A 25,992-nucleotide genomic window follows, 5' to 3' on the forward strand; every position below is an offset into this window, starting at 1 on the left:
GTGGCCCCATTTGGGATTTTCTTGACAAAGATACTAGAGTGGTTTGCCATTTCCTTCTCCAGCTTATTTTGCAGCTAAGGAAACTGAGGCAAACAGGGTTACAGTGATCTGCTCAGGGTCATGTAGCTTATAAATGTCTTAAGCCAAATCTGAATTCAAGTCTCCCTGACTCTAGGCTTGGTGTTATCCATTCCACTACTTAGTTACCCACATTGGGAAATGGGGAACTACTAACGATTTCTAAGCAGGAGGGTTATGTGATCCTATCTATCCATTAGAAACATTATTTTGGAAGCAAGCTAGGTATCACAGTGGATAAGGAGGTAGGCCTGGAGTTGGGAGATCCTGGGTTCAAATCTAGTCTCATTCACTTCCTAGCTGTGTGACCCTGACCAAATCACTTAATCCCTAATTGCCCATCCTTTGATACTCCTCTGTCCTTGAAGTAATAATAAGACAAGGTAAGGAAAGAAAAAGGAGGAGGAAAAAGAAGAGGAGGAGGAAGAGGAAGAAGAAAAAGCAGATGATGATGATGATGATTACACATTGGCAACTCAATGAGCTGAATTATTCACATGGTAAAAGGAATATCCCCCATAGAGGAGAAGCAGTTATTGGTGAGAAGGGTCTTACAGTGGTACAGGATAGATATATGGGTTTGTATGTAAGATATTTGGTCTTATTTACCTTGATTGTAATAAAATAGGAAAAAAACCAAAATGTAAATACCAAGAAATCATTTCAAAAGAAATAAAACTAGAAAATGAATAGCACAAAAAAGGATAACTATAAGTAATGATTTATATGTCTTGAAAAAACCACAGAAGGAATTGGAAAGGGGAAAAAAAGAATTATATTAAAGAGTACCTAAATAGGCACATTGAAGAATTATAGCAATTATAAAAATCTATGAAAAATCCCCTGACACAGAAAAAAAGAGGCTTTTTTTTTGCCCAAGTTATTTTGTTTTTCAACAGTGACCAGTTTCATTGAACTTACCACGTTAGCTTTCCCCATGCATACATAATTAAAGAGAAATTAGCTTCAGGAAAAGGCTTCAAAAGGTCATAGGTTGCTCAAGGCATAGAAAAGGGGTTTCTATCAGTAGGAAAGAAGAATTTCCCTCAGATATTAAGTACCCACCTGTGCTCTAAGGCAAAATCCTAGTCACTCTGCCCTAGTTACATGTCTGTCCACAGGCTTCTAAAATGAAGCAACATTTGAAAAGCTTACAAACTTACAAACAAGTAAGTGAATAAGTAGCCTTGTCTCCATGCATCCCTCTCCTTCCAATGTGTTCCCAAAGGTATGGAAATATTATTTCTTCCATAGGAATTACTATAACAACAATATCAACAAAAAAAGAAAAAAAAAGAATGGAGATTTTCTACATTTTCAAAATAGAGGAAGGAAATGAACCATGGAAAGCAAGAATCCCTTAAGGAAATTAAAACCAGGGGTAGATTTCTAGGCAGGGCCAGTCATCACACATGGTGCCACCTTGACAAAAATTATAGCTTACATTAAAAGGTGTTTAGTCAGTTATGAAAGTTTCATATGTGTTATAAAAAGTATTCAGAAGTGTTATGATGATCAAAACATTTTCATGTATTATTCATGTGTATTATTATGATCCAAACCATATCCCCATGAAAATTATGCAAATATCATTAAGCCCACTTTACATATGGAAAAATTGAAATCAAGAGAACTTCAGGAATTTATACACGGTAACATTGCTATTAAATGGCAGGATCCAGATGATAACTTCCCAGTTCAGTGGATACAGGAAGTCGTGGGTTCAGATCTCATATGTGAAATATATTGGCTATGACCCTGGAGAAGTCACTTGCTCTCTTAGCACTTTGGGGGAAGAATATACTATTCTAAATTGTAGAGTAAGTGCCTATCTACCTCGGTAAAGAGAATATCCTTGTCAGGAATTCCCTATACCAATCAAATTGTTTCTGGTTCCCCTGCCTATCCTCCCCCCCAAAAAAATACTGCCTTTCAAACTACTTCCAAAAAGATTTTTTCCCTTGATGCTTGAATTTGGGGCTATACTTTGCTGTGCTCTCAGAAGCTGAACCACTTAAAGATTCATTTGGATTAAGAAATAGGAAACCAATCTATGTCTTTAACGAATAATGCTTGGAAATGATCAAATAAAATATATTAAAAAAAAAAAGAAATAGGAAACCAAGATCGCTTATGATACTAGATTAATGATCCCTTGATATTTTAAAAACACAAATAGATGCCTATGGCAAGTACTAACAGCATTACCAGTCATTGGCACACCAGTATAAATTAATTCAGTTCCTTACTTTCTTCTGAATCCTTACATAAGTATTGGTTCACTGAATAATCTATAAATGGGGGGGGGTGGCGAATTGAGAATGAGGGAGGGAATAGAGAAGGAAATGAAAGCAGTTAATATTTTTCAAGCACTGGAGAAAAGTTCTGGTAAGGAACCCAAAATGTGGGGGTTTAGGGAAGCATAACAGTTCTGAGACTGTGGGTGCCTTGCAGAGAGGTCCCACATTAGAAGGAAGGAAATAGATTCAGAAAGGGAATAAAAGAGGGACATGAGACAACTTTTGTAAAGTGCTTTACTTAATATCTGGCACATAGTAGGTGCTCTTCAAATGCCAGTTATTAGCCTATTTCAATATTTTTCCTACAATGGACTGAACTCCCTGATGACTGTTTTTGCTTTTTTTCTTTATCTTATGACTCCTGGCTTCCATTTTCAGACTTCAGGCTAGTACTATTATCTACATTAAAGGTTGAGTAAGCTTTTGATCACTGGCCTGAGGAACTAATGACCATTTAAAACATTGGTTCTATGGGAAAATGTGCTCCACATTCAAAACAACTGCCTTATAAACAAACTTTTGGACCACAACCCACAAGTATATTGGGGACTGCCTGCCCTGGGGTTGGAATGAAACCTTTCTGCCATCCATCTTCACAAAGATCAACAGCCCTCTTGATCTGGAATGAGAACACCTTATTTTTAAACAAAATATTAACCACACCTCATTTTCCTTGGGAGCACTTCCCTGAACTGTTATACCATCACGTTGCAGCTATCCAGGGCTGCCAAGTATGCATTTTTACACAAGCGTGAGACAGAAATGGGTTGGGGGCGGGGGAGGGAGGAAAGGACTATCACTCTATCTTGAAAAGATTAAAAACCACTGAGAGAGCTCATGTTTCAAACCACTGCCAGAGTTGGGTTTCCTGCTTTAAAGCCCATTTACTAGTGAAGGGCGTTAGGTCATGGTTACACTCTTTATTTTTCTGTTTACTGCAATTCATTTGTGAGAAGTGGACAAGTGTTCTGGGCCTTGAACATAATGGAACACAGTTATGGCAGCTTAAAGTAAAGAATCAAATGCAATGACCTGATCTTTGAATGGCTGAAACAAACAAACTTGCAGAGAGAAAATACTCCCATCCCACCTGAGCAGGAAATAGCTTTTTCCTTGTTTATCGCTTACTCCCTTTTGCTCTTCTAAGGTGATTCAGGCAGTATCTGTTCAGTGCAAAATGCTTGCATCTTTGATTCTCCCCATCTTCCAGGAGCTTATTATTTCAAAGGCCAGAGCTAAGAATGCGACCTCATGAAAGCTTCATGAAATTCTGATTTCCCAAAAATGGAACATTGGTGCTGGCGATGACTTGTAGGGAAGAGGAGACATTGAACAGTGAGTACAGTACTGGATTTGGCATCCAAGAAGGCTGAGGTTCAAATCCCATGTCTGATAGTTAAGAAGTGTATGTCCATGGAAGTCATCTAACCTTTCTACATCTTTGTTTCCTCACTTGCAATGAGGATATCTATTGAATATCAACATCACTTGCCTCCTATGGATGTTGTGAAACTTGAGTGAGGTTCTCTAGATAAAGCTCTTTGCAATCTTTATGCTAAAATGGGAATGTCAATTGTTTTGATTATTAATTAGGGCATAAAATGATGCCAGGTCGGGAGTGGCATCCAATTCTTATTTGGAGGGAAATAAAGGGAAAAGATGCTCATGGATCATCAAAAGGGGATCTAGGTAGTGCAATGGACAGAGTGCTGGGACTAGAGTCAGGAAGACCCAATTTCAAATCTGGCCTCAGAGACTTACTACTTGTGTGCCTCAGGACAATCCACTTTACCCGATTTGCCTCAGTTTCTCTATCTATAAAATGAGCCTGAGAAAGAAATGGTTAATCACTCTAGTATCTCCACCAAGAAAACTGCAAAAAAGAGTCACAAAGAGTCAGACACAATTGAAATGACTAAACAACAACAAAGATCACTTAACAGTTAACAAAAAGAGTCTTACTTGGCTATAGCATCAAAAGTAGACTTAGCAAATACTGGTTTGAGTAAATATTGCCCCATTTTCTCTCCCACTCATTCCTTCCCCAATAGAGAAACCTGTCTGTTCTGGTCAGCAGTCCCACTGCTATGGAACACTACCAAGTCTGAGAGGCACTTGAGTCATGGCCTGGACTCTTTTATGCTGAGGTGGCCAGGAAGCCATATCAATCTCTGGAGCCTTAGATGCCTTGGCCAATCAAGACAGATTTCTTGCCTTTTAAGGAGAAAAAAAATCAACCCAAAACTAGCCTAGCCATGGCAAGGATCCTTGTCAATACTGTTCCAACCATAATAGGAAGGCCCAGGAAGAGGAAGAGATCAGCTCAAACTCAGTTGTGTATTTGGTCTCACCATTATAAAGCATGGATTTAAAAATAGCATGGTTCTAGGCTCGAGGATCCATCTGAAACTTGCTCTATAACTTTCCAGGGACTCCCAGAAATTTCTTTTTTTGAAAAATCTAATGTATATGGAAAACTGATGGGTAAAAGCTAAAACACCCAGATTCTAACAATGGTTCTGCAGCTGCTGCTTCTTTTTTTTTTTTTTAATTAAAACCCTTTCCTTCCATCTTGGAGTCAATACAGTGTATTGGTTCCAAGGCAGAAGAGTGGTAAGGGCTAGGCAATGGAGGTTTAAGTGACTTGCCCAGGGTCACATAGCTGGGAAGTATCTGAGGCCAGATTTGAACCCAGGAAGAACCTCCCGTCTCTAGGTCTGGCTCTCCATCCACTGAGCTACCCAGATGCCCCTCTGCAGCTTATTAACTGTGTGATCTAGGGAAAGTCACTTAACCTCATCAAATGTAAAAATGATAGCTAGCATTTATATAGTGTCTATTATGTGCAAATATTATCTCTTATGATCATCAACCCTGGGAGGGAGGCACTTTAATTATTCACATTTTATAGAAGAGGAAACAGAGGCAAATGGAGATTAAGTGACTTGCCCAGGATCACATAGCTATAGAGTCTAAGGATGAATTTAAACTCAGGACCTTATTGACTTCAAACAACAAAGCTGTTTTGTCTCACTTTTTACATATGTAAAATGGAAACAATACCTTCTCAGTCAGTGCTATACAGTGAATGCAATGTATATAACTCAAACAGATAGAAAGAAATATATATGAATGGGGCTTTGACTATATAATAGAGTACTAGTGTGTAATTAGAATTTTGTACCCCAGGACTCCTTTTCCCAGAACCCCACCTTTCGTCCTCACATTACATCCTTACATTTTGGAGATGTCTCTGTAACATGCCCCTCCTGGCACTCTTCTCCTGCGTTTGTGATCCAGTAAACTTGTCTTTCCTCTTGTTTTGCTATTTCCTCTACTTCAAGTGATTATTAATAATCTTATAAAATATAATACTTGGAGTTATTAGATATTAATTTTAATCTTACACTAGACAACATCAAGAAGACCTTCAAATTCCCCCCTCTCACTGCCTCTTCCTCTCCTCCCTCTTTCTCTCTTTCTTTCCCTCTCTCTTCTCCCTCCCTCTTCCTCTTTTCTTCTCTGTCTCTCCCTGTCTCTCTCTCTTTCCCTCCCCTTCTCCCTCTCTGTTTATCCCTTTCTCTGTCTCTGTCTGTCTCTGTCTCTCTCTCTCCCCTTCTCTCTTCTTCTCCCTCCTTCTTCCTCTTTTCTTCTCTGTCTCTCTCTCTTTCCCTCCCCTTCTCCCTCTCTCTGTTTGTCCCTTTCTCTGTCTCTGTCTGTCTCTCTGTCTCTGTCTCTCTCCCTCTCTCTGTCTCTACCTCTCTCTTCTTCTCCCTCCTTCTTCCTCTTTTCTTCTCTCTCTCTCTTTCCCTCCCCCTCTCCCTCTCTCTGTTTATCCCTTTCTCTGTCTCTGTTTGTCTCTGTCTGTCTCTCTCTCCCTCTCTCTGTCTCTACCTCTCCTCTCCCCCCAAACCCCACTATATAGAGAGATATGAATGGACTTTGAATTTAAATTAACAGGACACAAGAGAAAATGCTTTGAAAACGATACTGTCCCCCTATCACATCAATCAACTCAGTTACACAAATAATTATTATCTATGCTTGTAAATACAACACAGCTAACTTACCAGCTCTAAAAATTCCCTCACCACCTGCCGCTGTTTCAGATTAGTCTCTCCATCGAGGTTGGCAGTTTCAATGTGGCAGAGACCATCAGGGTCACTTGAAGAGAGCAGCAATATGTCAGCAGGTATGATTTCATTACATCGAAGCTGAACAAAATCTCCAACTCGGACTTCTTTCCAATATCGGTTCACATATTTCTTTTCATCCCTAATATAAAAAGAGTCATCACAAAAACAGGTCAAAACATGCTAAACTTGATACAAGTTAGGGTCAGTTATATAGAAGACCCAATCTTGAAACTGGCAGTGATATTAATGGGAAAATATCTGCTCTCCATATTCAAGTTGTCCCATGAGTCTTAGTGCAGTCTTAAAAACTGGGGCACCCATTATGAATATATCTGGGCGTGATGCGTGGGTGTATGTATATACTTGTGCATGCATATATCTAGACACATTAAATTTATACATACACACACACATTCTAGCCATTCCAGAAGTCAATTTGGAACTATGTCCTCCAAGTCACTAAATTATGATTAATATTATGGCCCAATAATAGCACTATCAGACCTATTCCTCAAAGAAATCAAAAGAAAGAGAAAAGGAATCTACATATACAAAAAAAAAAGAGCTCTTTCTGTAGCAGCAAAGAACTGATCAGGAAGGATGTACCCATCAATACAAGAAGGGAAGAACAAAGGATGGTAGATGGATATAATACAATTGTAGTGTAAGAAATGTCGTTTTGGAAAATCCAGATAAGAGAGAAAGAACAATAGAATCTATAAAGTGTAATGGGAAACACTGGAACAAGTCATCTGATGGCTTCTTGAGTTTGAGGGAGTTTGGGATGTTTTTGTAGTTTATTTGTTTTGCTTTTGTGAAATTATAAAAAACAGTCATATTGCATTGACCTTATAGGACAGTTTCACTCCATATTTTAATATATTTTAATACTTAAAGAATCTGTGATTTCAATACTCTATGTACCTCCTTCAACAATACAGATTACAGCCTTCCCTCCTCTCTTCAGTCTTCATTAAGTTGCTATGATCAAAAATCCATTACCTTGAGGCCATTCTGGCCATGAGCCTCTCTGACCTTGGCCACTTGGTTATCCCAGCGATCATGGAAATAAAGTCCATAACCAGCCCCGTATTAAAGCCCTGTCAAGCTTGCTAAGACCTGAGAAACTAGATCTCTGATGGCATAACCTTTAAATATGCCTGGTCATGGCAGCGTGAACTCTAAGTTCCTGCCCTTAGGGAAGCTGGGGCTGGCGGGTTGCTTGAGTTCAGGCATTGGGTTGAACCTGATTGAGTATCTCTACTCTGTCCAGCACTAATAGAAAGAGCCCCCACGAGCAGGGGGCCAGCAGGCTGTTTAACTAGGGGTGAACTGGCCCATCAGCTTCACTGCTGATGACTACTAGACCTGGGCCTAGGAAGGGAGTGAAATCTCTTATTCTACCATTTCTCCCCAAAGGCAAAATCATCATTTTGAACACCAGAAGAGTACTTTTTGTAGAAGACAAACATAGAGTAATATTGACAGACATCAAAATCCTATACTATTTCTCTACGTTACCAATAAAACCCAGCAGCGAGAGAAAAAAGAGAAATCCCATTTAAAATAACCATAAATAATATAAAATATCTGGGTGTATTGCAACACACACACAGACTATATAAACACAATAACAAAACACACATAAAGACATCTAAATAATTGAGGAAAATATAAATTGCTCAGGAGTAGCCAATATAATGAAAATTAAAATATTACCCAAATTAATTTGCTTATTCAATGCTATAGTCATCAAACTCCCAAACTAGGAATTTATAGAGTAAAATCAGATAATAACAAAATTGATATGGAAGAACAAAAGGTCAAGAATATCTTGGAATCAATGGGGGGAAAAAAGAAACAAAGGAAGGAGGCCTTGTTGTACCAGAGAAACCAATTCCAAAGAGATGACCAGATGTTCTTTGCTCAAACAATTGGCATATTTCTCTTGGAAATCCTTGCAGGTAAACCATGAATGTAAAAACTCTGGAGGAAATAAAGGTTCATTTTGTTTCTGTAAATCAGACTTGATGGACCTTATCACACACTGCTCATCTAGAGAAAGAAAACATAAAAGCAGTGATTCTAGGACAAGCATTTAAGCTTGTCAAAACTGCTAAAAATTATGTTAATTTTAATGCACCACCACATGATTCTGTGGGAGTTTATGTTCACTTTGAACAAAAAAGTTCTGCTGATGGTCCCATTAAAAGGATGCCTCTGACAGTTTACCATTTTTGTCCTTATTAAGTGTGTTCTGGGGTGGGGTGTTAAAAGTAAATACAAAATAATACAATATAAGCAATCTAATCTAGCTCCTTGAACAAATGGTTAAGGTCATTAAGATTATGAATGGCTTCTTAGAACTAAATGAAGAATGCATTTGACTATAAAGGCTATCTTGGTTAATAAAAATTAATACAATGGCAGGGAAGAAAAGCTTGACAACCTTTTAACATACTTTCTCAGGAGTTATTTTTGCAGGAAGGATAATGGGAGTTTTCCTTCTGGTTCTCTGGTGATCTTTCAAGCACAACAATATGAGTGTTATTCATTATTAATGATAAAACATTTAATCTCATATCCAGAATTATTGCAAGTGGTGTTACAGACTTTGAGTCAATTGTGAGATTAACAAGGCTACTCTCAGGAAGATGGGGTGGGAGAGGAGGGAACAAGCACTGAGTAAGCACTTACTATAGGCCAGCTACTATCCAGTATCTCAAGTGGTTCTCACAGTATCTCCATGAGATAAGTTCTATTTGCATCCCTGTTTTACAATTGATAAAGATGAGGCAGACAAGTAATTCTCCCCAGGTCACAAAGATAGAAAGTATCCAAGGGCAGATTAAAGCTCAAGGCTTCCTGACTCCAGACTCAACATTCTATCCATTGTGCCATCTTTTATTCAAACACACAGACACATTGAGCTGTGTGGTGCAGAGGATAGAGTGCCAGGTATGGAGTTAGGAAGACTCATCTCAATAAATTTAAATCTTACTGACTAGATATGTGAACCAGGACTCCCTTTGCCTCAATTTCCTCACCTGCAAAATAAACTGGAGAAGGAAATAGCAAACCAGTTCAGTATCTTTACCAAGGAAACTCCAAATAGGTTTGAGAAGAGCTGAATGTGATTGAAAGAACTAAACAACATACATCCATGTATATGTGTATGCAAATACATTAATATCTCTATTAATAAGGTATCACATCAGCAAATATTTGCTGACTCTAGTATATGTAAGACACTGTGCTAGGCACTGTGAAAGATGAAAAGATAAATAAAGCACAAGGAGCTCAAGACCTTCAGTGTGTAATAGGAAAAAAGAGAAAAAAACTGAAATTCAAGGCAGAATATAGTAAAGTAGATGATGAGAAAGGTGAAAACAAAATATTATAGGAGGTTATTTGCTAAACAAAAAAAAATTGGGACACTGCATTCTCTCAGTGATGAATACAGTTGAAGAATGTTGAATTTTACTGTACAATGCATGTATGAGATATTAGAACTTGGGGTAAATAGATTTTAAAAGAGTAAATTTTTTTTTTTAGTCAGAGCGTTATAAATTTATGGCATTAAAAGCTTTACAATGATGAATGCCACCCTACCCAGCCAGTTCCAGCCATGCTTTAGTGTACATGTTGGCCTTTTTCTTAACATTCACCATTTAGAGTTTGTACCACACCCATTTCCTGTCGTAAAACCAAAGACAATTCTACTATTGCCATTGGAAAGGATTTGTCAAATTAATTCCACCATGACTCCACTCACCATCCCTTTGGTTTTCCATATTAAAATACTCCTCCTTGGCAACCACGATCTCTTTTAAATGCTGTTTCCCACTTATTGAATGTGAACTACTTGAGGGCAAGGACTGTCTTAATTTTCATATTTATATCTTAATTTTTCGTATTTATATCCTCAGCCCTCAGCACAGTGCTTGGCACAGAGTAAGCACTTGGTAGATGCTTTCCATTAATTCATTTATTACCGAAAATTCTCAAATACACAAGGGAAGTATTTCTTCCCAAGAAAAATATGCTTCTGGAGAAAAGAATGCAAAATGGGCTTGGTTAGAATTCAAGTGATTTTTATTCTTTTCACAAATGTAAAAGCTCATAAAAGTATATGAATGCCATATTGAAATTTGTGCAAACAGATTTCAAAACCACAGTCTTAGAATATGAACTATTCCACAACTAATCTTAATATAGAATACTGCTACTTCATAGAAATAAAACATAAGACTCTTGCCATACATAGCAGGAATATCTAAATGCTTATTCCTCTTCCTCTTCCCTATTAGTCACGATTCCTCTTGACTCTGTGCTTATAGTTCTGAATGATCTGAATAGGAACATAAGCACAAGAGTTCAAATGAAATAAGTGGGAAATTATTTGTGGCTGTCCAAAACATTAGAGAAAATGAGGAATAACAGAAATACCATTTAGCCAACCACTTCTTCTTCAACAAGATTCTGGCACAAAGTGTAAGCAAATGCCTTCTAGTAATAATCAAAGTCCAGCTGTGCTTCTTTTCCAAAATTATCCAGAACTAGAGAAATCTGATATGATCTTTTGTAATTATTACTTGAGTTTTAGTGTTCTTAGTCAAAATCTTGTGAACTTGAACATGATTTTTAAAAATGGATGGAAAATGATATAGGAGAATCTTAAATATTCAGATATCACTAATTCATAGTTTCTCATCATTTGGTCAAGGATAAAGTTTTCTTTGTACTATTTTTTTACGTTAAAGACTTTACAGTTGTCCTATATCATTGGGTCAATTATTCTGGCTTTTTGTGATCTTTTATAATCAAAATTCTGAAATTTAATATACTAATTGTACATTGCAGCTTGCTATGTCTTTACTAAAATACTGCTTTGGAATAGAATGAGTAGAAGACAAGAATCCTTTAGTAATCCCCTATGAGACAGAATATTTTTTAATCAACCTTATATTTAGTAATTCAATGAGTTCCAGATACACCTTCAGCATCCAACTCAAATTTCTCTTTATCTGAAGGGATATCCTGAGAGACTTTGCTCAATGCTTTCCTGAAATCCAAGCATTCTGAGTGTAAAGTTTGAGGCAGCAGGATGTAGTAGCAAGGAAAGTAGAACCAAAGTCAGAACTCTGTTGGAATCCTTAATCTACTACTTAAAAGACCTTCACCTAGGCAAGTCACTCAACTCAACTTTTCTTGGCCAATTATTTCTTCAGGCATAAAATCAGGCATCTGGATCAGATAATCTCTATACTCCTTTCTGGCTCTAAATCCCATTATTTTATATTTGTCTACCTAGAGGATTAGAGAAAGAAGGAAAAAAGGAGAAAAGCAAGACAGGGAGGAAGGGGAGGAGGAAGAAAAGGAAGGAAGGAAGGAAGGAAGGAAGGAAGGAAGGAAGGAAGGAAGGAAGGAAGGAAGGAAGGAAGGAAGGAAGGAAGGAAGGAAGGAAGGAAGGAAGGAAGGAAGGAAGGAAGGAAGGAAGGAAGGAAGGAAGGAAGGAAGGAAGGAAGGAAGGAAGGAAGGAAGGAAGGAAGGAAGGAAGGAAGGAAGGAAGGAAGGAAGGAAGGAAGGAAGGAAGGAAGGAAGGAAGGAAGGAAGGAAGGAAGGAAGGAAGGAAGGAAGGAAGGAAGGAAGGAAGGAAGGAAGGAAGGAAGGAAGGAAGGAAGGAAGAGAGGGAGGGAGGAAGGAAGGAAGGGAGGGAGGAAGGAAGGAAGGAAGGAAGGAAGGAAGGAAGGAAGGAAGGAAGGAAGGAAGGAAGGAAGGAAGGAAGGAAGGAAGGAAGGAAGGAAGGAAGGAAGGAAGGAAGGAAGGAAGGAAGGAAGGAAGGAAGGAAGGAAGGAAGGAAGAGAGGGAGGGAGGTAGGGAGGGAGGGAGAAAATGAATGGGGGGAGCAGGTGTCCTTGATCTTAGCCAAGGGGAAATTCCCAATTTTTCTAGTGAGGTAGGCTGGGGATGGAGACATGATTGCAGTTGCTGACTCCTCTATAGGTCAGCTTCTTCCCACAGTCTGTCTCTCAGTTCAAGAATCTGAAAAAAATTCTACAACTTTGTGATTTCTTGGTGGAAGCTGAAAGCCAAAGACTGGGATCACTCTCCTCACAAGCTCTCACCAACTTCTCAGTAAGGCCTCCAACACTGAGTAATCACTCTCCTCTCATAGAGAATTTGTTTTTGAGCCAAGAATTACATTCAGTTAGACTAGTTTGTCTTTTTAAAAAGCAAAGAAACTTTAGAAGAAAAAAGTAAAAACCTTTACTTTCTATTTTAGAATCAATACTGTGTACTGGTTCCATGGCTGACGGAGTGGTAAGAGCTACACAATGGTGGTTAAGTGACTTGGTGTTACATAGTTAAGACCACATTTGAACCTGGGACCTCCCATCTCTAGGCCTGGTTCTCAATCCACTGAACCACCTTTGCTGCTCCAAATATGCTTACTTTTAATGAACCTAGCCTGGCTTATAGGAATAACCAAATTGCTTTTTTCAAGTGAACTAAAACTAAAGAATCTATTCTGGAATTTTGCCCAACATCAAAATGAAGATAAATAGCTTGTAGTGCATCAAAGAAACCTTCTTGTTTTGCCATTTGTGATTTTTTTTAAATTCTCCACAATTTCCCCAGAATTTTAATGTTTTCTAGATGTCCTCCTGAACATCTATAGGTTCTTTGAACATCCTCGGGTGTAATATATCTTGAATTTATTCAGAACATTGAGGAACTTTCTTACTATCTCCTTACATATATCTGGTTGGTAAAGGAAAAATGGGATACAATGGGGCCCAGAAATGCCATGAAACATTAAACCACAGGTCTTCAGAATGTTATTCCTTAGCTTCTTAGCTTCCCATCTATACCATGGTACAATAGAGTCAAAGGATCTAGGTTCAAATCCCACTTATAAATGCTTACTACCTAAGAGATTGTTGTCAGGCAACATAATTTTCCTGGACCTTAGTTCCACAAGTTTTTCTGGCTCTAGATCATTTAAACTTACTTATCTTTTAGAATCTAAAATCATAGAATCATGTCTATATTTTGCCTAGACTAAGAGGTAATAGAATATCTAAATAAACCTATTATAGAAAAAAAATTGAAGAGGGAATAAATGAACCTTCTAAGAGAAAAGCATCAAGACCAGATGGATTTACAAGTGAATTTTGCCAAATATTTAAAGATTATCTAATTAAAATATTAAATGAATTTAAAATAATCGGCAAATAAGAAATCCTGCCAAACTTTTTTAATGAAACAAACATGGTACTGATCCCTAAACCAGGAAGAGCAAGAACAGAGAAAGACAATTATAGGTCAATTTCTTTCATTAATATAGAAGAAATCCTAAATAAAATGTTAACAAGGAAACAAACATTTTCAACATATCAACAACATGTAGCAACACACCATAAAAAGTTTTTTCCTACACATTATTTTTTCCTAAAATTTTACAAATAATTCTTCTGCTAAAGTTATGGACTATAGTGCAATCTGATCATTATTCCTTTCCAGTTACTATGGACTTTAAAATCATGGTCTATAAGACAAACTTCAAATGACCCAGTCACTTTCTCCCAAAGTTTCCATTGTTTTCATTTCACCCACCAGTTCCTCTTTACTATTCAGAATCAGTTCCTTTCATCATTTCTTTCAGCTTCCAAAGGGTCAAATTATTAGCAAATTGTATCAAGAATTCATTGATGCTTTTTTCCAAAAGATTACAGAAGACCTCACTATGACTAAAGTTTCCCTTTACGGCTATAGCTATCTGAGTTTGGAGATCATTGCAAAAATCTAGTATTCTACAATGAACAGAAATGTAAGGAAAACAACTTTGAAAGATTTCTGGACTCTGCTTAATGGGGTGAACAATTGTTACTTCATAAAGCTGTAGATGAAACTTGCCTTCCCACTTCTAGTTCTTAAAGTGTGGAGAAGAGTTGCAGAATGAGGCATACATTTTAGATGTGGCCAATATATTGATTTATTATCTTGATTTATTTTTATGAGGTTCTATGTGGGGGAGGGAGTGGTAGGAAGTGATAGAGAAGCATAAAAATGAAGAAAAGTATCAAAATATTTTTAAAATACACAGAAAACAGCAGAAGAAAGTTTAGGAGGGATCAAAAACACACTTGTTTTGTTACCAATATATTAAAATTAAAATACTTTTTAAAAACCAAGCTATGTAAGAGATAATCATTTCTTCCTGTTCTTTGTATATTAATACTCATTTTTGAGGAAGCTCAAACTAATAATATACTAATGCAAAAATATCAAACTCTTAGCCAACAAAACTCTCCAGTGCAACTATATAAGATTAAAATATCATTGGAAAATGTTAAAGAAGATAAATAAAAATGTAATATAATATAGGCGAAGTTAACATATGATTTTCTAAGTCAACATGCAGCTGCATGAATCCTGATATATGATTTAGTAGCCTCTATTTCTATCTGAGTTTGACACCACTTCCCTAATGGATATGTAAACTTTGTGATTTGATAATTCCCTCAAAGGATTCAGAATTCTGTTCTGTCTTTCCCCACTCCAGCAAAGGCCAACGCCTAAAGAACAGAAAGAGTCAATGATAATGACTAGATAGATCAAAGGAGGGACAAAGGGGTGGTTGACTTGGTGGATCCCTGGATGACCTCCCTCTTTCTGTTCCACTAACTTGTACCTGTCCGGCTGAACAATATCATTATCTTTCTGGCTGGAATCTATGGTCTGTGGGCAATTAAAGCATTCCATGAAGTTTCTAAAAGAAAAATTTTAAAATTTTCATCTTCGAATACCAAAAATCAGTATTGATTATTCATTTTAAAAGTCTGCAGGGACTTCTTTTTGGTGAAATTTTACTTTTTGAAAGTAATCAAATTCTATCTTAAATACATCAGACCATCACTATTTCAAATGGCACTGCCACCCACCCCCAAAAGACTGAGTGAGGTTTTACCAAAATATTATTTTTAAAAGTTGTTACATGCAAATAGTGGCATGCATTTTAAACACTATTAATAAAAACAAAAAAAATTTTTTAATGAGGAAATTGCATTTGAATTTGCAAAGTTACATATGGATTTGCATTTCTGTAACTCAATGATAAAGAATCAAAACACTCCTTCAAGATGATATTAAATCCAACCTAGATCAAACTTGGTTAGCATGACTAAAAATTAATCCTTCCTAAACTGATCCTATTTCTATACAGTGATAGAAAGAAGCAATATTATATTGAAAATTATTGCTCTGACTCTACCAGTTAGAATAATATGGGATTGTAATCTTTTGTAAAAGAAAAAAAGATATTTTGATATATTTTAGTAACCAATATATTTTAAGTCATGCATATAAAGACATTATTCTGAGAAGAGGTCCAAAAGGGTTCATGATACAGCTGAGGTTAAGAAGCAATCCTCAGCTAACTGTCAATACTCCAGTGCTTTTATTTGCTAAGGAAAATAGTCCAGTGAGATAATTATAGACAAAAAAAGCCTTTTAGGAATAGAGAATGAAGATCCTGGAAGAAGGAACACCTATTCTCCATAAGGCAAATAATTCAGAATCCAATTCAATTCATATTGTCTTATATGACCAGTCACTTCTGTGGGAAGAAGCATTGATATTGTTCCCTAAAAAGCAGTAGGTTGGCATGTCCAGGTGTTGTTTGATTCCATGAAGATGTATGCCAACTACAGGCTCCCCAGAATATTATGGTCAAGAGAGGCTACTTTGACCTAACCCCTCCCAGAGGTAGAATGATATGGACTAGTAATTAGAGGATTAATTAAAATTTCTCATCTTAGCCTTGTACTAGAATTTATTACTTCATATCAAATGTTATAAAACCTTGTTCCCAAATGTTACATGTTTCATAACATACTATGTACCTTCTGCCTTGTTAATGACTTATGCTAATTAACTGTCAAAAACCAATAAAACACACTCTTGAACATCTACTTATATGTTCAGCTTTAATTTACCACAATTAAAGTCTAGATCTCAACTCAGAATGATGGCCCAGAGATTGATTTATTTCTCAAGCTACCTGGAGGTCCCAAAGGCACTTGAGAGTCAAGATTTCAGAACCAGATTCATCTTTCTCCCCAGCCCTACTCAGTTTCCTAATGTCCTTATTTCTCCTGAGCAGAGTCCAATTCTTCCAGTCACCCAAACCTACAGCCTGGACATAATGCTCAATTTTTCATTCCTCCTCACTCTCTCTCATCCAATCAATGGCCAGGTCTTATAAATATCACTCCTCAATACCTATCTTATCTATCCCTTTCTCTCTCTTCATACTATAGAACCGTGTAGTTCAAGCCTTTGTCACCCCTTGCTACTACAGGAGCTTCCTAAATGAGTTTCTTTATAATCCTGCTGTTACTGTGGTTTGGTTTTTTCCCCTTTCTCAGTCCATCATTTTCACACAGCTGCCAAATTGATACTTCTAAAGCACACATCTGGCTGTCATTTCCTCTTTCTAGAAACTTCAACAGCTACCCAATACTTAACCCATATTGAGTTTTAAAAATTGCTTATTGACTAAATTGGTGTTGACTGACCAGGGATTCAAAGGGATGATGAATTGATTTTTATCTATATCTTTTGAGAGAATACTCGCTTTCATGAGATCATATGAAACACTGAGAGGGTAAGACCAAGAGGGGAGAGAAAAGTAGAAAGAGAGAGAGAGACACACAGAGAGAGAGAGAGAGAGAGAGAGAGAGAGAGAGAGAGAGAGAGAGAGAGAGAGAGAGAGAGAGAGAGAGAGAGAGAGAGAGAGAGAGAGAGAGAGAGAGAGAGAGAGACCGAGAGAGAGACATAGAGAGAGGGAGGAAGGGAGGGAGATAGAGGGAGAGAGAGGGAGAGAGAGACAGAGAGAGAGAGAGAGAGAGAGAGAGAGGCCGAGAGAGAGACACTGAGAGACAGAGAAAGACAGAGAGAAAGACAGAGAGAGAGATTCATACACAAAAATGAGGCAGCAGGTAAAGTGGATAGAAAGCTAACCTCAGAGCCAGGAAAATCTAGTTTAAAATTCCACTGCTGACACATACTAACTGCATGACTGTGGGCATTTAATCTCTCAGTGCCCCAGATTATTCTATATAAGACCAAAAATTGCTTAAATGGTGCCCATCAACATTGCCAGAGAGAGATTTCTCACTGGAAGTTCTCAGCATCAATAAAATCAAAAGTCTGGGAAAAGAAATTAAATAATGTGTTTACACATAACCCAGGAGGAAATGAAGCTAAAGATCTCAGTGCATCTTCAGCAGACAATCTTCTCCTGGTGAATAATATAAGGGAACTTGGAAATAATGAAATCTGGCCACCTTGTTTTGCACATGAGGAAACTGAAGCCCATGACACATCCAAGGTCAGACAATTTGCTGGAAGCAGATTTAGAAGTGGAATGCACATTTCGAGGTTCCCTGTGTAGTATTCTTTCCACTACATCATGCTGTCTCCTTTTCGGAACACTGAGGACATGTCAGCCCAGGGCCACATACTCTCAACATACCAGTATGGGGAGGAGGCCATCAGTGAGACTTTTTTTTTTCTCTTTTTCCCATTTCTCTTTAAGACCAGGAATGCTGCCCCTCACTCCTCAGAAAGAACCCCAAAAGAGTAAGAGAATCTTCCTTTGGTCTTCAAAAAAACAAGGGAAATGAAAAAGAGAACTAAATGGATGAAAAGGGGTTTATTAAAGTTTTTAATATGACTATAATGTCTCTCTCCTCTACATGAGTATATATGTGTGCATATCTATATCTATCTACTCTATATAACAAAGTGCTGGGGATACAAACAGCAAAATGAAATTTTTCATCCCTGCTTTTGTTCATATTTTATTTGAAGGAGAAAGCACATATAGCAAGTCTTTCGTTAAAAGACTGATAGAATGACCTGGAAATAAATCCCTTAAATTCAGGGACAGGGCAGATGACCAGGGTCAGGGGTTCTTAAGGTGCAGAGGCAGTGCCCAAGGGCCTAGAGAACACAGCAAGAGGGCAGCTAATCAGAGTTCCTTAAGACACCATAGTAGGGCAGATCGTGAATTTTGTTCTTTTTTAATAAAAATGGATCATCTAAATTGTGTGAGGAGTCACGTCCATTTCTCAGGACGGTGGACCTGGAGGTACTGGATACTACCCTGGAAAATTTAAATATGTCTGAAAGCCCAAACAGAATGAGAATTCTAGGTTCTGCCCCAGAGGGAAGGGATAGGGGTAGGAAACACCCACAATGGAAGTACCCACATTGATGAGATCATAGATCTATTAAAATAATGAAATTTGTTATAACTAACAACAGAGGCAACATGAAATCTCAAACTAGAAAACTTAGGGAGAAAAATAAAGAAGTACAAAAGAGGTAAATAGCAGGATATATGGAAACAGATCACCCCATTTCTCTAAAAAAAATTACCCTTACCTTCCATCTTAGAATCAATATTGTGTATTGGTTCCAAGGCAAAAGAGTAATAAGGGCTAGGCAATGGTTAAGTGACTTGCTCAGGATAACATAGTTAGGAACTGTCTGAGGTCACTTTTGAATCCAGAACCTCCTGTCTCTATGCCTGGCTCCAATGAACCACCTAGCTGTCTCCCTACCTTTCCTTCTTCTTTAAAAGTTTAAATCATTTTTTGTTGAGGCAGTTAGGTGACACAATAGAGGGAAATCTGGACTGAAATCAGGAAGACCCAAATTCAAAAGTAGACTCAGTCTTCTTAGCTAACTATGTGACCATGGGCAAGCCCATTAACCTCTGTTTGCCTCATTTTCTTCATCTGTAAAAGGGGACAGTAATAGCACCCACCTCTCAAGGTTGCTGTGAAGATGAAAAAAAAGATATTTTAATGACCTTTGCAAAAGCGCTAAAATGCAGGTGAGGTGGCATTAAATGCTAAGCCAAGTGAAGGCTGATGGGGAGAAATGGGTATGTCAGATTAGAAAATAGAAAAAACATATGGTTGGCCAGCCATCAATTTACAAAGGAATCCCTGTGCATAGTTCATAGCAGAAGACTTTCTGAGGCTTACTGTCACTGAGATTTGGGAACCACTTTATTGGTCCTGGCAGCCAGATTGTCATGTAACCCACCTTTCATAACATTTCTTATCTATCCACTTCACAGTGAAAAACATCAGGGGACGAAAGTGGATAAATTATGCAAGAGATTTCCGTACTTTCTTTTGTGAAAGCACTTTGTTATTTCTGAAGGTACACTCCTCTAAATGGCACACAGACCAAGCTGAAATAAAATCTCCCCAAAGCCCTTTTATTTATTCACATCCTCATAATACTTGCTGACTCCCCCCCCAAAGCACTTTATCACCTCATCACCAGCAGGAAGGGAGGGTTGGTGTTCACTCCTTTCACCAAGGTCTGTGGGGGGGGGTTTAATTTTGTTTTTATACAAAAATACTTTTTCAAAGGTGGGACCTCTGAACAAGCCACAGGAATGCTCAAAGTCTCAGGGTAAAGCTCCAGTCTCCCTGCCAATATCCATTGGTGGTCTGGATATGAATCCCCCAAAGAGATTCTAGATATCATAAGTACTTCTCTACTATTGTTAGCTGGCCAACTCCCTCTTTAGCCCAAGAAAATCAGACGGCATTTATGGTTTCCAATACAGGTTTTTGATCAGGTAACCTACAAGAGAGGATTCTTGACATCTTTACAACAGAAGGCAAAAAACCTATTAGGAATCTAATTAGAAATAAAATACACAAAAAAGGATGGGTAGGCAAATACCCTAACCCCAAGAAAACTATCGTTATTATACAGACTAATAATACATTGAAGCCAACAAGCACAATCTTTTCTATATTTAAGTGGGGAAAAAAGGGCACTGCCCAAAGAACTAACTTAGGTATTGGTTCTTCGTGTTTTCTTTTGTGTTATGGAAGTAAGATGAAGCCTGTGGACTTCTAAATGCTTTTAAAATGAATAAACTAAAACACATAGGATTATAAAGGAAACTAATTAGGTTGGCATACCTATTAAAAGAGTTGTTTTTTAAGCTTACATGTCCCAGATTAAGAACCTCTGACTTTGGGATATTACAGACAAGTGAATGAAAAGATTTTTAATAATACTCATATTGCTACTTCTAAACTGAATTAAGAATTTTTAAAAATGAACCTATTAGAAGCTAGGAGATTTTAGGATAAAGTCTCTGTTGCCTAAAAGATGAGTGAATCAGTTCTCATTTATAGAGATTTGTTTATGTCAATGAGCTCAAGGTATGGCTTTAAATGGCTTTTTAAACTTGGGCATCACTGATATGACCATTTCTAGGATGCAAAGAGGTAGATTTTCAAATATACACAATAAGCCTCCCTCCCGAGGACAGTCTCAGGACCAACTATAGATACAACAGGTCAAAAAGACACATCAATTCTCACTCAGATGCAAATGTGTTTTCTATAAAATGTGTATTAGATGAATATTTACAAACATTTTATATCATCCATTTCTTATTCATTTATTCTTTAAGATTTAGCTAAATAGATGTTAAGTTCTAAAAAGATTTTTAAAAGTCATGGCCATTATTTTGTGCTGGTGCTAAGCTGTTTTTTAGACATGTCTAGCTTTTAATGACCCCAGTGGAATTTTCTTGGCAAAGATACTGGAGTGGTTTGCCATTTCTTTCTCCAGTTCATTTTACAGATGAGGAACTGGGGTAAATAGAGTTAAGTGATTTGTCAAGAGTCGCACAGTTAATAAATGTCTGAGGCTGGATTTGAACTCAGGACGAAGAGCCTTCCTGACTCTAGGTTCAATATTGGATCCATATGCCACCTAAGTGACCTTGCTGCATCTTGGAACCCAAAAGAAGACAGAAGATTGAGAATAGATAGCTGACTCTATCACTAGCTAGCCATGTGACTTTGTGTTAGTCACTTAACCTCTGGAATTTGGTTTCTTAATTTTCAAAATTAGAGTGTTAAATGATGTCTAAGGTCCCTTCAAGTTCTACTATTATACAATTCATCATATTTTGTAACCCTATCATTCCTTTCCCATAGTATCCTATATTACTGTCATCAACTAATTATTCTATTTATCAATTCTAATTATTCTAATTATCAAGCAAGGGCAATTGAGTGAATGAAGTAACACCTCTGGTTTGACTTTACAACATTTCTGAATTAACCACTGATTTTTCCCCCATGACAGTAATGTTGAATAAGTTACTTAACTACTTTGATTTCCAATTTTCTTATCTTTAAAAATGGGAAAATACAATCTGTATTACTTTTTACATAGGGATGTTGTAAAGAAAATTAATTATAAATATTAAGTGAATTATAAATGTCATTATTAGTAGAATTATTATTACCACTATCATCATCATTATTAGAAGGTTTTGCAGAGTTAGGACATGACAAGAACAAGGCACATTTCTGAGGAAAATTGTGTGTTCTATAACCAACAAAGAATATTTCAAAATTTTTGCTTGAGCCTAAAATTCTGGCTTTTCTCTCCTGGAGGCGACAAATTACTGTGGTTTTAAAAAACCATCATCTTATCCAGCTTCCTTTGCCAACTGAGAAAAGAGATGAACCAGTGCCTCTCTAAACAAACAAGCAGGCACACACAGAAAGGAGAAAGAACTCTGGAAGTAGAAAGGCAAACCCTGAAGGAAAAGTTCCAACCAATCTTTCCAAGACAATACATGGAAAAAGCCTTAATGCCAAGATCTTTTGAGGCTAAAGGGAGATGAAAGTTCTTCAGGGAATTTATTCCTCACAGGGATAGAAAAGAAACAGTACAGGAGAAAGGACCAGAAGGATAATTTGAAAATACACACACAATGACCTGACCCAACTAAAAAAAAGCTCTTAAATTTCAATTGAGTCATTTGGGCTGTAGGATGAAAGCATTCTTGATCTTGAAATGCTATCGTCAAAGGGAGACCACAGCTTTAATGAAGCCTAAATAATGAAACTTTCAGATAATGAATTATTAATCAGACCTGAAAACATTTACCAGGACCAGCATATTTTAAAAATCATTTAGGTAAGATCACAGCACTGAAACAGAAATTAGAAATATGCAGTAGGGATTGGGGCCAAATATGTTGTATAAAGTCCAGAATGTGTCTTCATTCTGCCATAAACGGAAACATCTGTTCCTGTGGTAAGATCTGCTAATAGATTCTGCATCTATTATCTTCTTCAAGATGGTGGCAGATTGAGAGATGATATATAATATGCAGCTTTTTTTAAGAGATTCTGAGTCCAACAGCAAAGGTAGCAAATGTGTGATAGTTGACATCTTTATGCAAAGTGGAGTTTGTGAAGTATCTACTCTTATGTTTGCCCCTGGAATTTGTATGAGCTGTCAGAAACATAAAACACTGAATTTCTATGGCTATGGATCAGAGAACAGGGGAATTCAAGCAGGAGAGGGGGAGAATGAATGCCCATATTGTACATAATAAAGATTTCGATAGTAGAAAATAGTTGCCTGAAAAGTGTCACCCCAAGTCATCTAAGTCTCTAGATTCTTTAGAATTTAGAAACAGTATCTAAATTGTCTTGGCATAGAGCTAGCTACATTCTGTACTCTGCTCAAATCACACAATTGTTCCCTCTAATAAACCAGTGGATGCCCAGAAAAAAAGTAATATTCTTCCAGGAAGTATCCTGAACTGTGAGAGCAAAAATACTACTTGGAAACAGTTGGTTATCAACTATTTAGTAAGTTGTGACCAAAAAAGAATCACCAAAAACTTTTCCCCTACAAAAAGCATGGTGTCACCATGGAAACCGCTATCTTTTCGAATGCTCTGGGACATCTGATTGCACCCAGGGTGATGATTCTGAACACAAGTGCCTGAGAGAAACAATAACAAAGATTGGAAGAGAATTTCCAAGCTATTTCAATAGAATTAGTTTCCTTTGTTATCTTATGTATTTTCTTTTATGCATTTAAAAACATCATTCTGAGAAGGGGTTCATAGACTTCACCGGGTTGCCAAATGGGTCCCTGACATAAAGGGTTAAGAAGTCCTGAACTAGAATGACAGAAGAGTTTCTTGAGACGTAGTATTTGGCCTCAGTTTTGAAGAATGGATAAGATTTCAACAGGTATTGATGCTTGGGCAATGAAGGGAAAGTATTTAAGATACAGGCAATGGCATGAACAAAAAAAGGCTTGAAGGTGATCATGAGATGCGTTAAATAGCCCATGGGAACGAAAAATGGAGATTCAGATGAGAATTAGGCTACAAGAAGTGGTGGGTTTCCTCTCAACAGTCTCAAGCAAAGGCTGCATGGCTACTTCTAAGCAATTTTGTAGAAAGGATTCCTGTCAAGCAGATGTGGGGTCCATTCCAACTCTCCATTAAGAGTCAACTTGCAGAAATCACACACCTCATCAGTAGTGAAGGCAGGACTAGGAGTCTATAAACTTCTTACAATAGTACAAGGCTCTTTTCAATATATTATGATACCTCAACTAGTTGCTTTAAGGCAAAGCAGACAGCAAACATTTATTAAAAACTTATGTGCCAGGCACTGTGCTTAGCACTGGGGATATAAATCCAACTTAAAAAAAGTCCTTGTCTTTAAAGAGGTTACATTCTAATAAAGGAAGACAACACAGAGGGGAGGAGAGAAAAATACTCAGGAAAGTGTCATTTTTATATTGGGTAGTTAGGGGTTACAGTGGATACAGTAATGAACAAAGAATCAGGAAGACTTGAGTTCCAATTCTGTCTCAGACACTTAATAGGTAAATTATCTCAAATAGAGATAATTTAATGTCATATAATAGGAATTGGCAGAGAATTGAATTTTGTCCCCGTGTCCAAATCCAAAGACATATGAGGTCAAAAGCCCATGAATCAAGTCTCTGGTATGGTTATCTATGACTAATTCATTTTATTGCTCTGACTTCATTTTTTCCCCATCTCTAAAATGGAATTTAAAAAATCCTTACTTTCTATTCTAGAATCAATACTAAATTATTTATACTAAGGTAGAAGAACAGTAAGGACTAGGCAACTGGGTTGTGACTTACCCAAGGTCAAAAATCTAAGAAGTGTCTGAAGCCAGCTTTGAACTGGGTACCTCCCATCTCCAACCCTGGCTGTCTATCCACTGAGCCATCTAGCTACCCTGAAAATGGGATTTAAAAAAAAATATATATATACATACATACATATATATATAATATATATATATATAGTTTATGAACTGATCCAGAGTGAAATAAGCAGAACTGAGAGAACACTGTATACAGTAACAGCAATAATGTATGATGATCAACTGTGAAAGGCTTAGCTATCTCGGCAATACAACATTCTGGGACAATTCAGAAGGATGTATGACAAACAAGGCTATCCACCTCCAGAGTAAGAACTGTTGGAGTCAGATACAGATCAAAGCATACTATTTTCCACATTAGCTTATTTATGGCTTTATTTGGGGGGGGGGGTTGGTTTTATGCGTATTCTCTTACAACACTGACCAATATGAAAGCATGTTTTGCATGACAATACATGTATAATCCAGATCAGGGGACAATTTGAATTTTATAATTTCAGAAAATGTAACGTTGAAAATTATTATTACATGTAATTGGGAAAATAAAATACCTTTGAACTAAAAATATATGAAATTGACTACTTCCATGAAAAATGAAGATTAAATTGTTTACTAAAGTTCTTAGATTATGAAGCAAAAAAAAAAAAAGTCCTGTGACATAATTATGAGTTAGTAACCTACTATAATTATATTTTAGGAAGGAATGTTCCCCAATGCTACAAACAGCTACTTAACTTTTCTAGATTTTGCATAGCATTGTTCCTTGTGTACAGGAATGAGAGCCCAGGTGGGCATTCTTTAAGAGGTTGAATCAATCCTGAGAGGTAGAAAACTGTAACTGAATTAAAAAAAATTAAAACCCTACCCTTAGAATGATACTGTGAGGCAGAGGAGTGGTAAGGGTTAGGCAAGGAGGTAAAATTAATTGTCCAGAGTCACACAGGTAGGAAGTATCTGAGGCTAAATGTGAACCCAGGACTCCCATCTCTAGGACTGACTCTCAATCCACTTCACCTCATTGTCCCCCATAGCTGAAAGTCAATTGAAGGATCCACAAATTGGAGGGACGTCGCCTTTCCCCTGGACTTTCTCCTAGAATTTCTCCCAACCTTTAAAAATCCTTGCTCCTCTGAGATTTTACCAGTGAATAAGCAAAATAATCAAGGACCCAAATGGATCTGTGACCTCACTGATTTGGATGTTCTTTCTAGTGAAGCATGTGGCCACACTCATCTTTTGTTATTCTAAACAAGTCTTCTCATACACATTTTCATCCAACATGCTTCAGGTTTTCTTTGCTTGCTCTTGACATCACAAGGTCATCCATGGCTGAACTTGAATCATCCTTTGCTCTTGTCAGGTGACCACCATCTTTTTCCATTATACATTTCCCTC

The 25,992-nt window shown here is 37.2% G+C and overlaps 1 protein-coding gene across 1 annotated transcript in view; it reads right to left on the reverse strand.

Annotated features, from left to right (window-relative positions):
• ATP10A (ATPase phospholipid transporting 10A (putative)) overlaps window positions 1-25,992 on the reverse strand; it is a 291,546-nt gene that overhangs the window by 159,925 nt on the left and 105,629 nt on the right. Inside the window, exon 2 of the mRNA XM_056808517.1 lies at window positions 6,449-6,653. Coding sequence (XP_056664495.1) covers window positions 6,449-6,653 — 205 coding nt within the window. The remainder of the gene's footprint in view (window positions 1-6,448; window positions 6,654-25,992) is intronic.

Source organism: Monodelphis domestica, chromosome 8 (assembly GCF_027887165.1).
Source record: "Monodelphis domestica isolate mMonDom1 chromosome 8, mMonDom1.pri, whole genome shotgun sequence".
In the NCBI taxonomy this organism is placed as follows: domain Eukaryota; kingdom Metazoa; phylum Chordata; class Mammalia; order Didelphimorphia; family Didelphidae; genus Monodelphis; species Monodelphis domestica.